This window comes from Portunus trituberculatus, chromosome 10 (assembly GCF_017591435.1).
Source record: "Portunus trituberculatus isolate SZX2019 chromosome 10, ASM1759143v1, whole genome shotgun sequence".
Taxonomy (NCBI): Eukaryota; Metazoa; Arthropoda; class Malacostraca; order Decapoda; family Portunidae; genus Portunus; species Portunus trituberculatus.
The window spans coordinates 2331583-2345596 of record NC_059264.1 but is presented as its reverse complement, the minus strand read 5'-3'; the positions used below and the strand labels follow the sequence as shown (position 1 = coordinate 2345596).

Sequence of the window (14014 nt, the reverse complement as noted above, 5' to 3'; positions counted from 1 at the left end):
CACTCAACCCTCGATTTGCCGGACTAAAAGGGGGGAAGGCTTGTCCGGGAATGGCAAATGTCCGGCAATGGAAAATGTCCGGGGGTCTACCCCCTTGCCGGACTTTACCCTATACAGGTTGAACCCCGCTTTAACGGCACGCGATTTACCGGAATCCCGTGTTTAACGGCAAAAATTTCCGGTGGGAACATAGTGTTGTCTTTAACGGCATTTCGGCACCTGCACCAGCTGTACCAGGAAGTTGGAAAATAAATCAGACGTTTTTTGTTCAGAAAAACAAAACTGAGGGAGAAGAAAGAGACTTTGCACCAGATGTGGAAGACAAGAGAAAGAAAAATAAAAGAAAGGCAGGATCAGGAAGAATAGAAGTAACAGGAGGTGCCGAGGCAAAGGCAAAACCTCCGACGACCATCATCATCATCATCATCATCATCATCGTTGTGAAGAAGATGTATCCACGACAAGCACGTAAGCACAACACTCGTGTGACGCGGCAGACTTGTTTACAGTCCAGTACTAGACGTGTATGTCCGCCCGCGCTGCCATCTATAGTGCCCGATTTGCGAACTTTGTCTGGCGCGGTAGTTTGAAATCGACTTGTCCCGGACTTTTTTTTTTTTTTTTTTTTTTTTTTTTTTCCCACAGACTCTTGTCTGGCAAATCCGAAATCCGGCAAATGGAGGTCCGGCAAATCGAGGGTTGAGTGTATTGGGAAATGAGGGCAGTATTATTTAATTCCAGAAAATCTTACAAAAGACAAGAAATCACAGTTTTTTTAGTTGGTTACTTATTTATTTAACAATGAATGACAAACTGGCCAAGGGGTTGCAAATTTTTTTACTAAAGATGTCCAAGGCATTCCCTCAAAGTACTTCATGGAAATGTTTGGATCAGATTAAGACTGAAGTAGTCCACAGGTGACACAGGTGAACTGATAGAGCCAACAGTGCTCTCTAAAAGATGTTAAATGCTGAGGCCCAGAGAAGGCAAGGCAAAGTGGGGCGGGATGGGATGGGGTGGAGAGGTGATTGGTGTGTCCATCATGGAATGAGAGCCGTGTGGCAGACAGTGTTGTGCAGCATTGCTTTGCTACAAGTTGTGTGCTGTCCTATGTCTGTCAATTTGTTCAGTGAATTATCCATCTGTGTCTGTCCTTGTGTGCCTCTTACTCTGCTGTACTCTGTGTGTGTGTGTGTGTGTGTGTGTGTGTGTGTGTGTGTGTGTGTGTGTGTGTGTGTGTGTGTGTGTGTGTGTGTGTGTGTGGGGTTTGTGTGTATGTGGAGCTCAGCGCTGCACCACCAACACCACTCATGGCATTGGTGTGCCGTCGCCTCACTCGGCGTGGCTCTCCCTTCACCAGTGCCGTAGTGCTGTGAGACACAAAGGAAGCCCTGTGTTGTGTGGCGGGTGTGAGGGACTGAAGGACTTGCCCGGCCTGGCCTGGCTGCCACACCCAAGAGACAGAAGAATGTGATACAAAGCAGTATTTGGGAACACAGGTGTGGTCTGGGTGGGGTGGTCTCTGCTGCAGGATGGTGGTGATGGTGTTTGGAGCCCCAGTGCCTTCCTGAAGCCTGTGCTGGTGTGTGTGCAGAGAAAGGTGCCAAGGAGCCGGACTGGCAGTGCTGAGTGTTCCCAGAGTCAGGTGTCTTCAAGGGGCCGGCCAGCTCGGCATCCCTTGGTGCTGCGGTGAACTCCTTCCTGTGACAGTATTTGCCCTGTGATTAGTGCACTGGTTAATGTTACTGTAGTCATAAGAACTGTGGCGGGGATGCCGTCGCCACCGCTGCACTGTTGTGGTGCCGGACCATGCACCGCTGCTGCCGCTGCTGTTCGTTGCCAACAGACAAGAGTTTGCTGTTGTGCCGAGTTGAGGCGTCCCGCTGCCGAGCAAACACGGAACACCCGGTGCTTGGCCCAGACGGCTGACAGTTCCCTCCTGCCGTGGAGCTGCGCGGTGGCCTGGCCATGGTGGAGGTCTGGGGCAAGATAAGGCTGTGGGTTCCTTATCATCTTCCATGGTTATTGATAAGCCTCTAATTTAATGACTGGCTAGCTAGTATTTACTAATATCAAACTGTATTCAACTAACTCACTATGTCTTAGCTGTGCCGGCGTGGCGGGCGCAGCAAGGAGCAATAATGCCACCCTGGGGTCTGGCAGTCAGACCGTCGGGTCCAGCGTCCTGGGATGTGGTCCTTGCCATGACTGTAAAACTGCAACGTCAAACAGACCTACTCTAGTTGTCTTTTGTCCTGTTAAGTTTAGTGGTCCCATCACTCCGGGGCGGTGCCACAGTTGCTGCTGCCACTGCCGCCGCCGCCACCACCACCGCTGTCTCATCCTCAAACCAGCGATCAAATCTTAGCATGATCAATGCCAAATGTCAGAACTTTCCATGTGTTGCCGTGTTTGTCTATGTGTGTGTGTTCCGTTGTTCAGTGGAGTGCCGCACTGCACCAGACTGCTGGTGGCAGCACACACCAGCACCTGTGGAGTCTGGCCAGCTGTGTGGTGGTGGTGGTGGTGGCACGGTGGCAGACTTGTTTGCCGCCGTCCCTGTGCCGTGTCTGTTTCTTTCTGGGCGTGACAGTGTGTGGTGTAGTCCTGTGTTCTGTGGTCCCTGAACACCTCCACAGCCTTGGTTCGTCTGCATCCACTCCTAGTATTAAGCGTTGATTGTTCAACTTGTATTAAGTACAAAATAACCTTACCCTCTGTTCCAGGACTGACATGTTACAGTGAGCACTGGGTTGCCAGGCACTCCTGTCCCTCTGTACACTGGTCAAAATGATGCTTCTTAAGAGGCGTGTGAGGTGCGGTCAGACCGTACATGTGTGTGTGAGTGTGTGTGTGTGTGTGTGTGTGTGTGTGGTGTGTATAGACTGACATTTAATCTTTTACTTTCTCTTGATTGACATCTTTAAAAGTTATTTCTTGAAACCCGTGTTATGAGGAGTGATAATTTTTTCATTTCACTGATGATGAATCCTTCTGTTCCTTTTCCCAGCCCCGGCAGCCCCTCAGCCCCTCCCACAACAAAGCACTCTGTCCCTGCATAGCTCCCACTCAGCCCCCAGCCCAGTCCCCAAGTCCCGAGTGATTAGCAGTGTCACACTTGTAGTCTATTACTGCCTGGTGATAGGTGATGCAACATGAGAGAGAGAGAGAGAGAGAGAGAGAGAGAGTGGGAGCAGTGCATGTGTTACAATATTCCTGGAATCACTACATTATGGTATGTGAAAGTATTTTACTACCAAGCAAATACATTACTTGGAATAAGAGCAGAGTGTTTGCAGTACCTTTGGGTGTGTGGTGCCTGCAGTATCTGTCTAGCAACACTCAGCGGTGTGGTGATATGTGGTGATGTACTGAAAGGTGAGTAGTGGTGTTTTTATTTGCTTTACTACTGCCACTAGAAAATTTGATAAAAAAAAGCCAACTGTTCTTATTTGTAGAATCTTTGCTATGTATTCTTGTCTCACACACACACACACATTCATTGAGCACATCTATCTTCTAAGTAACCTCAATAAAAACATCCACTCATGATTTTCTCCTTAGGTTTGAGCAGAATGGACAGCAGGAAGGGAGACAGCACCAGACTCAGCTACTTTACTCCCTTACTGACTCTACAAGGATGCACTGCCTTCCCATTCTGAGGTGGACAGGTTAAAGGAATGGAGTAAGGGAAAGCAAGGTGTGGGTGTGGTGGAGTCTAGTGAAGTAAGTTTGGTTAGTTCTTGGTTTTCCCGTTAAAGTGTTAAGACTATGAGTTAAGAAGATTGAGGCCAAGAATTAGAGGGTAGAGAAGGAAAGTATTTGTGTATCACCTTCATTGCTAGAAAGGGTATTAGCATTTCCTTATTGTTTTTGTTTAGAGGTTCAAAAGAGGGATTATTTGTTAGTATGTTTGTGTGTACATGTTTCCTGTCCCTTGATTGCAATGGAGCCTTTTTCTTTCACTGTTTTTGTTGACTTAGCCAGTTTCCTTCTCTTATTAACTCACCTGTGTCTTTATTTACCAAGTTTCAGGCAGTTGATAGAAGAAATGCATAAACAAACAGCTCAAAGAAAGACACTCCATAAATTAAAAGGTTTGGGTACATCTTAAGAATAATTCCCAAGAAGTTGATTCAGTTCGCAGCAAAGAAATGCAGAAACAAAGTGCTAAAAAAAAGAAAAACAAAACAAAACACCTGGCACTCCTTAAATGATAAAGGTTTAGATACAGCTTAAGAACAATTCCATGAAGCTCAATCAGTTTGCTGCAAAGAAATGCAAAAACAGAGAGAGAGAGAGAGAGAGAAAACACTCCATAGATGATAAAGCTTGACTCAGCAGGCAGTTAGTAAAAGAAATGCATAAACAAACAACTCAAAAAAGACACCGATAAAAAAAAAAGCTTTGGGGAACTCTCAGTAATTCCTATGAAGTTACTTAGCATGCAACACTTACTGTAATAGACTACAGTTACATATTTCAGTAGAGGTTTGTTTAATACAGCTCCTCAAATTTGCTAGGAAGTTACAAGTGCTCATTATGCAAAGGAAACTAAAGAAACATTTCACCAGTTTATATTTAGAAAGATGATTTTGTTTCTATAGCTCTTCAAGTTTACAAAGAGGTTAGGAATGCTTATATGTGAAGGAAACTGTATAGATATGTCACTAGGTTATATTGTTAAGATAGAAGGTTTTGTTTCTATAGCTCTTCAAGTTGACAGAGAGGTTAGGAATTCATGTATCTGAAGGAAATGAGGTAGGTTTTGTTTTGATAGCTCTTCAAGTTGACAAAGAGGTTAGGAATGTTTATATGTGAAGGAAACTATGTGTAAATATGTCACAGATTTATTTAGATAGTACATGCCTTGCCACCAGGAAGGAAAAACCACTACAGAGAATAAGTGTGTGTGTGTGTGTGTGTGTGTGTGTGTGTGTGTGTGTGTGTGTGTGTGTGTGTGTGTGTGTGTGTGTGTGTGTGTGTGTGTGTGTGTGTGTACTGTAATCATTTGGTCCCCTAAATACACATCATCATCATCATTTTTGTTTATTGTCCACATTTAGAGTAGGGTTGGATGGACGGTGACTGTTTTCCACAACTGGCGATCTTGTGCCATGTGTTCCTCTATTACCAACAATTCCACATCCCCTAACTGTACAACAAACTCATATTAGGTAATGGACGGATTCTTTGCTTCTTTATCACGAGTTCTGGACGGTTGTTATCTTGTGTGCGCTGGAGGTAATTCTCTCTCTCTCTCTCTCTCTCTCTCTCTCTCTCTCTCTCTCTCTCTCTCTCTCTCTCTCTCTCTCTCTCTCTCTCTCTCTCTCTCTCAGATCAACTCAAACCAGAAGAAAAGTTATCAATGCTTATTACACACACACACACACACACACACACACACACACACACACACACACACACACACACACACCACAGACTAGACACTGATAAGACTTCAGACTGCATAACTTGACTAGAATATAATAATGACTAGACTAGCATTAAAACTCACTCTCACTCTCTCTCTCTCTCTCTCTCTCTCTCTCTCTCTCTCTCTCTCTCTCTCTCTCTCTCTCTCTCTCTCTCTCTCTCTCTCTCTCTCTCTCTCTCTCTCTCTCTCTCTCTCTCTCTACCAAGCATCATCTCCTTCCATAAGATCAAATATATCGGCTGGACTTTCAATAGTGTTCTCCTTCTTCAGTTGATCTCTCTTGGTTACCCTTGGCACTTCTGAAGGGGTACTGGGGCCTTCCGGGAGGGGTGGCAGGGTTGCATTAGGTCCCTGGGGCTCTGGTAAGGGTGTATCTACTACTTGTGGCTCTGGTTCTGCTAGTTCTTCTTCTACTGTAGCAGGAGGAGCAGGAGGAGGTGGCTGAATGGCTGCTGGGTCGCCTGTTAACTGTGGCATGTCTTCAGGAGTGTGGGTTCCTTAGCAGTGGCAGGGTCTTCCTCAGGGACGTCCTCTGTGGGTGTTGTCAGGGCGGTGTTGGGGAAGAGTGTGTGGAGGGAATGAGAGGGAATGAAAGGCCTTGTTAATGAAGAAATGTACAAGTTAGTGAGTAAAGTGATGTTGGAAATAAAGAAATGTATGGCAAAATGAATTAACTTACTTGATGAATAGACTAGTAAATGAATAACTAGCTTGATAACTAGGCAAGTAAATGAAGCAGTCTTGTAAATAAATCAATAAAGAAATGAATAACTAGCTTGAATAGACAAGTAATTGAAGTAGTACTGTAAAGAAATGAATAACTAGCTTGAATAGACAAGTAAATGAAGTAATCTTGTAAGTAAATAATGTATGAATAAACTAGCTTGATAAATAGACAAATGAATAAACCAACTTCACAATACAGCAACGCAAATAAATGAATAACGTTACTGATACATATAAAATGCAAAATAAAAAAAATTAATGAAACAAACAAATTGACCACCTCTCAATAGACAACAAACAACAACAACAAACCCATCATTACAAACCTGAGAGGATTAAAAAAAAGAATAAACAAACCCAACCCAACCCAACTCACTCCATTAATAACATAAACAACAACAAAACCATCATTATTAACCTGAGGAGCAAAAAAAACAAACTTATAAATAAACAAACCCAAACAAACACACTCACTCTATTAACATAACAACAAAAATAACAACAACAACAAACTTGGTACTAAAAAATAAATAAAACCACAAACTCACTCACTCCACTAACAACAAAAATAACATCAAACAACAACAACATAAAAAACAAGAAAAACAACAAACCTGAGAGTGGCGCAGGTGTGAGTGGCGGTCGTTGTCCTTGGCGAGCTGACCTGATCCTGGCTGAGCGTGCCCGGTCCTCCCCGAGCCGTGACCCCAGGGGAACGTTGGTAGGATCATCCTCAGGGGGTGGGGGTGGGGGTTCTGATGGGTCTTCTGGTTCGTCGTGCCATATCGTCTCCTTGTTCAACTCTGGGGTGGTGGTGGTGGTTTGGTTAGGGTAGGTTAGGTTAGATTAGATTAAGTAGTGATTTTGTTAGCTATTATGTTAGTACAGAATAGTGGTGAAAGACTGAGAATACTGGATAACTCTTGCATCAGGGAGGCTGGACAGAATGGTGGTGAGACTGAGAAAACTGGTTAACTCTTGCATCAGGGAGGTGGACAGAATACTGGTTAACTCTTGCATCAAGGAGGGTGGACAGAATACTGGATTAACACACACAATAGCTCAAGTGTCGAGCAGGAATGCTGGAAGCACTGTGGGGCTGACGTCACGGCCAAACAGACACGCGATTGGCTCAGAGCGAGCGGGAGGCGGGACAGTGTAGTGCGGTACATTCGCTAAATATGAGAGAAAATCGCTAAACTTGAGGGCTTGGCCTTTTTCCAGACAGTCGCTAAATAAGGGTTTCGCTAAGCTGGATTTCACTAAATTCGGGTTTACTGTAGTGGTGAAAGACCGAGAATACTGATTAATTCTTGCATCAGGGAGGTGGACAGAATAGTGGTGAAAGAGAGAATACTGGTTAACTCTTGCATCAGGGAGGTGGACAGAATAGTGGTGAAAGAGAGAATATGGGTTAACTCTTGCATCAGGGAGGACAGAATGGTGGTGAAAGACTGAGAATACTGGTTAACTCTTGCATCAGGGAGGTGGACAGAATAGCGGTGAGAGAGAATACTGGTTAACTCTTGCATCAAGGTGGACAGAATAGTGGTGAAAGACTGAGAACACTGGTTACCTCTTGCATCAGGGAGGTGGACAGAATAGTGCTGAAAGACTGATTAACTCTTGCATTAGAAGTCTTAGTAAGTGAAGACAGAAAGACAAGAAAACATATGGGTAACAAGATCAGAAGAGCAAGCAGTAAGGGTGAAGACAATGATAGAAGATAGCAAAGAGACACAACAATAACAACAACTACTACTACTACTACTACTACTACTACTACTACTACTACTACTACTACTACTACCACCACCACCACCACCACACACCTGGCATCTTCATCTCAGACGTAGAATCGAGGGACAACTGAGCACCTCCCTTCGTTATCTTATCCAACAAAATGCCCAGGTGTTTCTTGAGCTTATTGGTGTCAGCGGGCATGGTAAGCTCTGGGGTGGGTGGGGCATCGCGGGGCAGGGGTGTTGGGGGGTTGCCGGCGGTGCTAGTGTCCCGCCTCCTAAGCTGCCCCGATTTAGCACTGAGCGAAGGAGGAAGGTCACGGCGGCATCAGTTGTCTCCTCCCAGCCCTGTGTGAGATGAGACTGCTTGGTTGCCTACAGTATTCAATTTATTTATTCATTTATTTATTTATTTATTAATTATTATTATTATTATTATATTATTTTATTTTATTTATTTATTTAGTTTTTTGCTGTTATTGTTTGGTTGGTTGAGAACTTTATGTGGGGAATTAGAATAGTGAAGACTGTGGTCATTAATCTTCTGACCTCCTAGTGTCAATAAAATGGTCTAATTGCACACAAATCTCGAGGTAAAAATGTGTCCTAGTACTGAAGGGGTTAAGGGAGATCTGAAACTGTTTACATAACCTTGACACCAAAATAAGAAAAAGCAAACCTGTGTGAAACAATAAGAGAATGAAAGGAAATCTGAAACAAAAAAAAAAAAAAAATAAATAAATAAAAATTAATTAATAAAAAAAAAAAAAAAAAAAAAAAAAAAAAAAGGACTAAGAGATTTACTAATACCACCAAAGCCAGCCCCCAAACACCCGTACCTGCTCCATGGATGGGTGCACCACAGGGGACATGGCGCCGAAAGAAGGGCAAACTCCTGGTCACTCATGCCAGTGGCGAGACGTGTCATCTCCAGCACCAGCCGCACCACACAACTCAGCTGGCACCCGTCCTCCTCCATGCCCTGCAGTGCCAACACATAGCAGGGTGACAGGAAGTGTTAGAATGCTTTGAGTCGTGTTGTGTTGTGTTAGAATGGTCTTAGATTCATTATTTTTAAAGTTATAAGTAGAAAGTGTTAGAATGTTTTTGGGATTTGTTATTTGGTGTTAGATTGCTCTGATATTTGTTATTTTAAAGTTATAAATAGAAAAATGAACCTTTAATACAAGATACACTGGTGAATGGTTAAAAAATATCTAACCTAACCAACCTGACAAGACCAACGCTGAAAACCTTAAATGCAATAACTAAATGAATGAAAACCTACCATGAGGAGATGACAAAAACAACCTAACCACACACAACTTAACAAAACCACTCACAAAACACCTTGAAATTCTCCGAGATGACATGAGTGACCTGGATCTACTTGTGAGTGTCTTTTAGAGAGATGTGAAGAGGAAAAGAGATGGAAAATAAGAAGAGGTGAAGAAAGGAACTAACATAAACGCATATAACTTTACAAAACCACTCAAAAAACACCTTGAAATTCTCCAAGATGACATCAGTGACTTGGATCTGTTTGTGGGTGCCTTAAGAGAGATGTGGAGAGGGAATGAGATGAAGATAAAGAAGAGGTGAAGAAAGGAACTAACATAAACGCATATAACTTTACAAAACCACTCAAAAAACACCTTGAAATTCTCCGAGATGACATCAGTGACTTGGATTTGCTTGTAGGTGCCCTCCAGAAGACTGTCCAGGTTGGCTAAAGGTGTTGGTGTCTTGTCCTTAAACTTGGTGAGGAGGCGACGCTGAACTGCACGAAATTGGGCCGAACGCTTTGCTAACTGGAGCTGTTTGGGAAGGAGTGGAAAGACGGTGGATTAGTGGATGGCGATGTGGTGGTGTACTGGTGTTTTGCGGGTGATGTGGTGGTTTTCAAGAGAGTTTCTCCAGTTAATAATGAAGAAATCTCATCTTTCTGCCTCTAAAACCATAAAAATACCCTTAAAACACTCTTCCCTCTCACCATGACTATTTTCAAGGCCACAGAGATAAATAGCAAGGTTTTCAAGAGTATTTCTCCAGTTCATAATCTAGAAATCTTGTCACTCTGCCTCTAGAACTGTAACAACATCCTTAAAAAATGCTCTTCTCTCTCACCATGACTATTTTCAAGGGCCACAGAGATGACTAGCAAGGTTTTCAAGAGTGTTTCTCCAGTTATAAATGAAGAAATCTCGTCACTGCCTCTAGGACCAGTAAAAACACCTTAAAAAAAACTCATGTGAATTTAAATAAAGCCTTTTGAAATAGTGGAGGTGAAGCAAAGAAGGGTTTAAGAATAAGAACTTAAACCATACCTAACCACTACTACCACTACCGCCACTACTACTACTACTACTACTACCACCACCACTAACACTACCCCCACCACCACCACTACACCCTACCTCCAGCTCTTTATGTTTCTTGCGACGTATGAAATGAGCATCAATCTCGAAGAAGAGCTCGTGGGTGGGGAAGGAGGAAGCGACCCCCAGCAGCAGCTCCTCCCCATCCCTGCGGCTCGGCTGGCTCCAGTAACCCTTGAGGCGGCGTGTTAACTCCTTCAGGATGAGCCACAGAGCTGCCATGCTGGTGGGAGGGAGCCAGAGGGAGTGAGACAAGGAGAGAGAGAGATGGAAAGATTGTGAGTGAAGGGAATGAGAGAAAAGGTATGTTAAAAAAAGAAATTGGAGAGAGAGAGAGAGAGAGACGGAAAGGCTGTGAGTGAAAAATGAGACTTCTGTAAGATATGAACAAGAAAATGAATAAAACGAGAATGAATAAGAAGAAACAAGCATATATAAGAACACAAGAAAGACAAGAACAATAACACACCACTACCACCACCACCACCACCACCACCACCAAAACAAGAAAGAAAAGAACAATGAAATATCTAACCTTGGAAATTTGAAGATACGAAGAAGAAAAATTAATAAAATAAAACCAAATAAGAAAAAAAACTATAACAACAAAAATAAAGAAAAGAACAATACCACCACCACCACCACCACAAAAAAAAAAAAAATAAATAAATAAATAAATAAATAAAAAAATTATATACCTTGGAAATTTAGATAAAAAAAAAATAAGAATAAAACAAAAGTAAAGAAAAAAAACTGCTAAGAATAAAAAGGAAATGAAAAGAATAACAAAGCAACACCACCACCACCACCACCACCTTACCTATCAGACTGCAGGCGGTATCTGTTTGTGGTGCGGGAGGACAGAATAGTGACCTCCATTCCATTATAGTACTGCAGACCAATTGCCGTGCCCACCCCTGCGTCCTGCACCAACTCTGGGGACGTTACGTTAGGTTAGGTAGGGTAAATTAACCCCTTCAGTACCACGACGCATTTCTATATTAATTCTGGTGACTATTTGGTGATTTTATACAGCTTCGGAAACTCATGTTGGGTGGTTAAGTCCTTCAGTACTGGGACGTTTTTTTACCATGAGTTTTGGGTGCGATTATACGATTTTATTTACATTATCAATTGTCTATGAAGATTAGAAAATTAATGGCCAGAGTTTTCACTATTTTAATCCCCACATAAGTTTCTGAAGCTGTACAAAATCACCAAATAGTGACCAGAATGAATATGGTAATGAAGGGGTTAAAGTAGTGAAGACTGTGGCCATTAATCTTCTGACCTCAACAGATCCTTCCTAATGTCAATAAAATGGTCTAATGGTACACAAAACTAGGTAAGAATGCGTCTCAGTACTGAAGGGGTTAAAATAGTGAAGACTGTGGCCATTAATCTTCTGACCTCAATAAGCCCTTCCTAACATCAATAAAATGGTCTAATGGTACACAAAACTCTAGGTAAAAATGTGTCCCAGTACTGAAGGGTTAATGGAAACTGGAGGTCAGGTTAGGTTGAAAAGGAAGGATGTTTTGGGGTAGGATGGAAAGTTAGGATTAGGTTAGGTTAGGTTTAGAAATGAAGGACGTTTTGGGGTATGCTAGAAATATGCTTTTAAAAATTAACGATGTATAAACCAATCCACCACATCACCACCACCACCACCAGTCACCACCACATCCATCCACACCACACCACACCAAACACCACCACCACTGCACCTAAACTAAGACACATTAGACTCACACCACCACCACACTATACTACACCACTACTACCACACCCACACACAACACCACCACTACCACACACTAAATTCCCTAGACTCACACAAACACACCCACACACACCACCACCACCACCACCACACTCACCTGGGAAGAGATCTGGCAGACTGACAGCGGCTTTGTTACTGGATATGGTGATCTTGTGGTCGGCCTCCTTGCTGGGACTACAGGGCCTCACTACAAGACGGAGCGGCAACTCAAGCTACACACAGAGGGAGACACAAAGACAGTGTTGATTCTATGGAGTGTAGTTTTGACAGTTCAGGAAGGGAAGAGAAAGAGGAAGTGTGTGTGTGTGTGTGTGTGTGTGTGTGTGTTTTTATGGTAATATGAAGACAGTTTGACCAATTAAAGATAAATGAATAGGATAGAAAGATAGAACACAGCAGATAGGGAGAGAAAAACTATGAGTGTTGACCTTAAAGTGATATTTTGCCAGTTAACACACACACACACACACAAACCCGTACCTGCACAGTGTTGATGCGTGGCGCCCCTGTGTGACTGACATAAGAGGTGATAATGGTGACGGACAGACTGGGTGGGATGTACGGCTCAGCTTGGTAGAATTTAATCATTATTTGGCTGGTGTCGCCTGCAAAGAGTGGATGGAGTGTTAGGTGGTGGTGGTGGTGGTATAGTGTGAGAATGATGAAGTGTTGTTGTGCTGTTGTGTGTTTGGTTTGAGGTAGTGTGGTGATGTGAAGGTGGTGATATGAAAGGAGGAAATGTACAGTCACCATTACAACATCTCTTGCAAATATGGTAATTATCATTTCACCACTACACAAGCACAAAGTCACCAACACACACACACACACACACAAAGTCACCACTGTCCACCACACACAGTCACCACATAAACACAGTCACCACGCACACACACACACACACACACACACACACACACCTAATAACAATGTACAAGTTAGTACACCATACGGAAAAGATAGATAGACAAGACCTGGGATCTGACAGAGGATGGAGATAGATGAACAAGAGGACAGACACACACACACACACTCAACAGCACAAGGCTTTCTTCTTCCTTTCATCCCTACTCTACCCAACTCTCAAACTGCAAGAGTGAACCAGTACTCTCAATCACTCATACCTTTCTCTGGCACACTCTGGAACTCCCTGCCTGCTTCTGTATTTCCATCTTCCTACAACTTGACTTCTTTTAAGAGGGAAGTTTCAAGACATTTGTCCCTGACTTTTGACTAACTCTCTCAATCTTTTAAACAAACAAAAACAACAACTCACAAACAGTCCGCAGTACAAAGGTGTCCTGCGTCACACCGATGGGTTTCTCTACAGCCACATTGACCCTGACAGTGTTGAGTGGCGTGTGTGCCGTGATGCGCAGGACAACAGGGACAGCCGGCACTATGCCCCCGTCCCCATCCAGCGGTGCCACCCTTGTCTCCCCTCCCCATGGCTCCAATTGAGTGCCAACGGTGCCATAGACTAGAAGATCACTCTCACCGCGACCCATTCCGACCAACGCACCTGTGATATAAGGTCAAGTTAAGGCAGGGTAGGGTAGGTTAGGTCAGGTCTAGGGCAGGGCAGGGCACGGCAAGTTGAGTTGAGTTAAGTTAAGTTAGGTTAGGGTAGTGTAGGTTTAGGGTTTTCTCATCCTTAAAAACACACTCTTTGTCCATCCTACACCTCTTCCCTGCACCCTACACCCCTCACACTCACCCTACACCCCCTCACACTCACCCTACACCCCCTCACACTCACCCCACACTCCCTCACACTCACCCTACACTCCCCCACACTCACCCTACACCCCAACACTCACCAGTATCCTTAGTAGAAGCTTTGATGATCTTGTGGAGGTGAACGAGCTCCTTGTCAGTGTGCTCATAGTTAATCTCTCGTGTCTCGGTGGGCGGTGCGACAAACAGTGAAGGGTCAGTGCCAAGGTAC

General features: G+C 43.7%; 1 protein-coding gene and 1 long non-coding RNA gene across 2 annotated transcripts in view; one reads left to right on the top strand and one right to left on the bottom strand.

Moving 5' to 3' along the window:
* Nucleotides 1-705: 705 nt before the first annotated feature.
* On the top strand, nucleotides 706-4191 carry LOC123502160. Its single transcript, XR_006673808.1, has 2 exons — nucleotides 706-3378; nucleotides 3565-4191. It is a non-coding gene; the product is annotated as an uncharacterized LOC123502160 (long non-coding RNA).
* Nucleotides 4192-4836: 645 nt separating this feature from the next.
* The window catches only part of LOC123502153 (protein PTHB1-like), a 14937-nt gene continuing 5759 nt past the window's right edge, over nucleotides 4837-14014 (bottom strand). Inside the window, 12 exon segments of the mRNA XM_045251378.1 lie at nucleotides 4837-5969; nucleotides 6778-6966; nucleotides 7996-8253; nucleotides 8745-8782; nucleotides 8785-8887; nucleotides 9561-9722; nucleotides 10323-10506; nucleotides 11104-11218; nucleotides 12164-12278; nucleotides 12547-12671; nucleotides 13343-13588; nucleotides 13887-14014. The exon segment at nucleotides 13887-14014 is cut by the window's right edge and continues 53 nt beyond it. Of these exon segments, the coding sequence (XP_045107313.1) occupies nucleotides 8050-8253; nucleotides 8745-8782; nucleotides 8785-8887; nucleotides 9561-9722; nucleotides 10323-10506; nucleotides 11104-11218; nucleotides 12164-12278; nucleotides 12547-12671; nucleotides 13343-13588; nucleotides 13887-14014 (1420 nt within the window). The 3' untranslated portion in view covers nucleotides 4837-5969; nucleotides 6778-6966; nucleotides 7996-8049.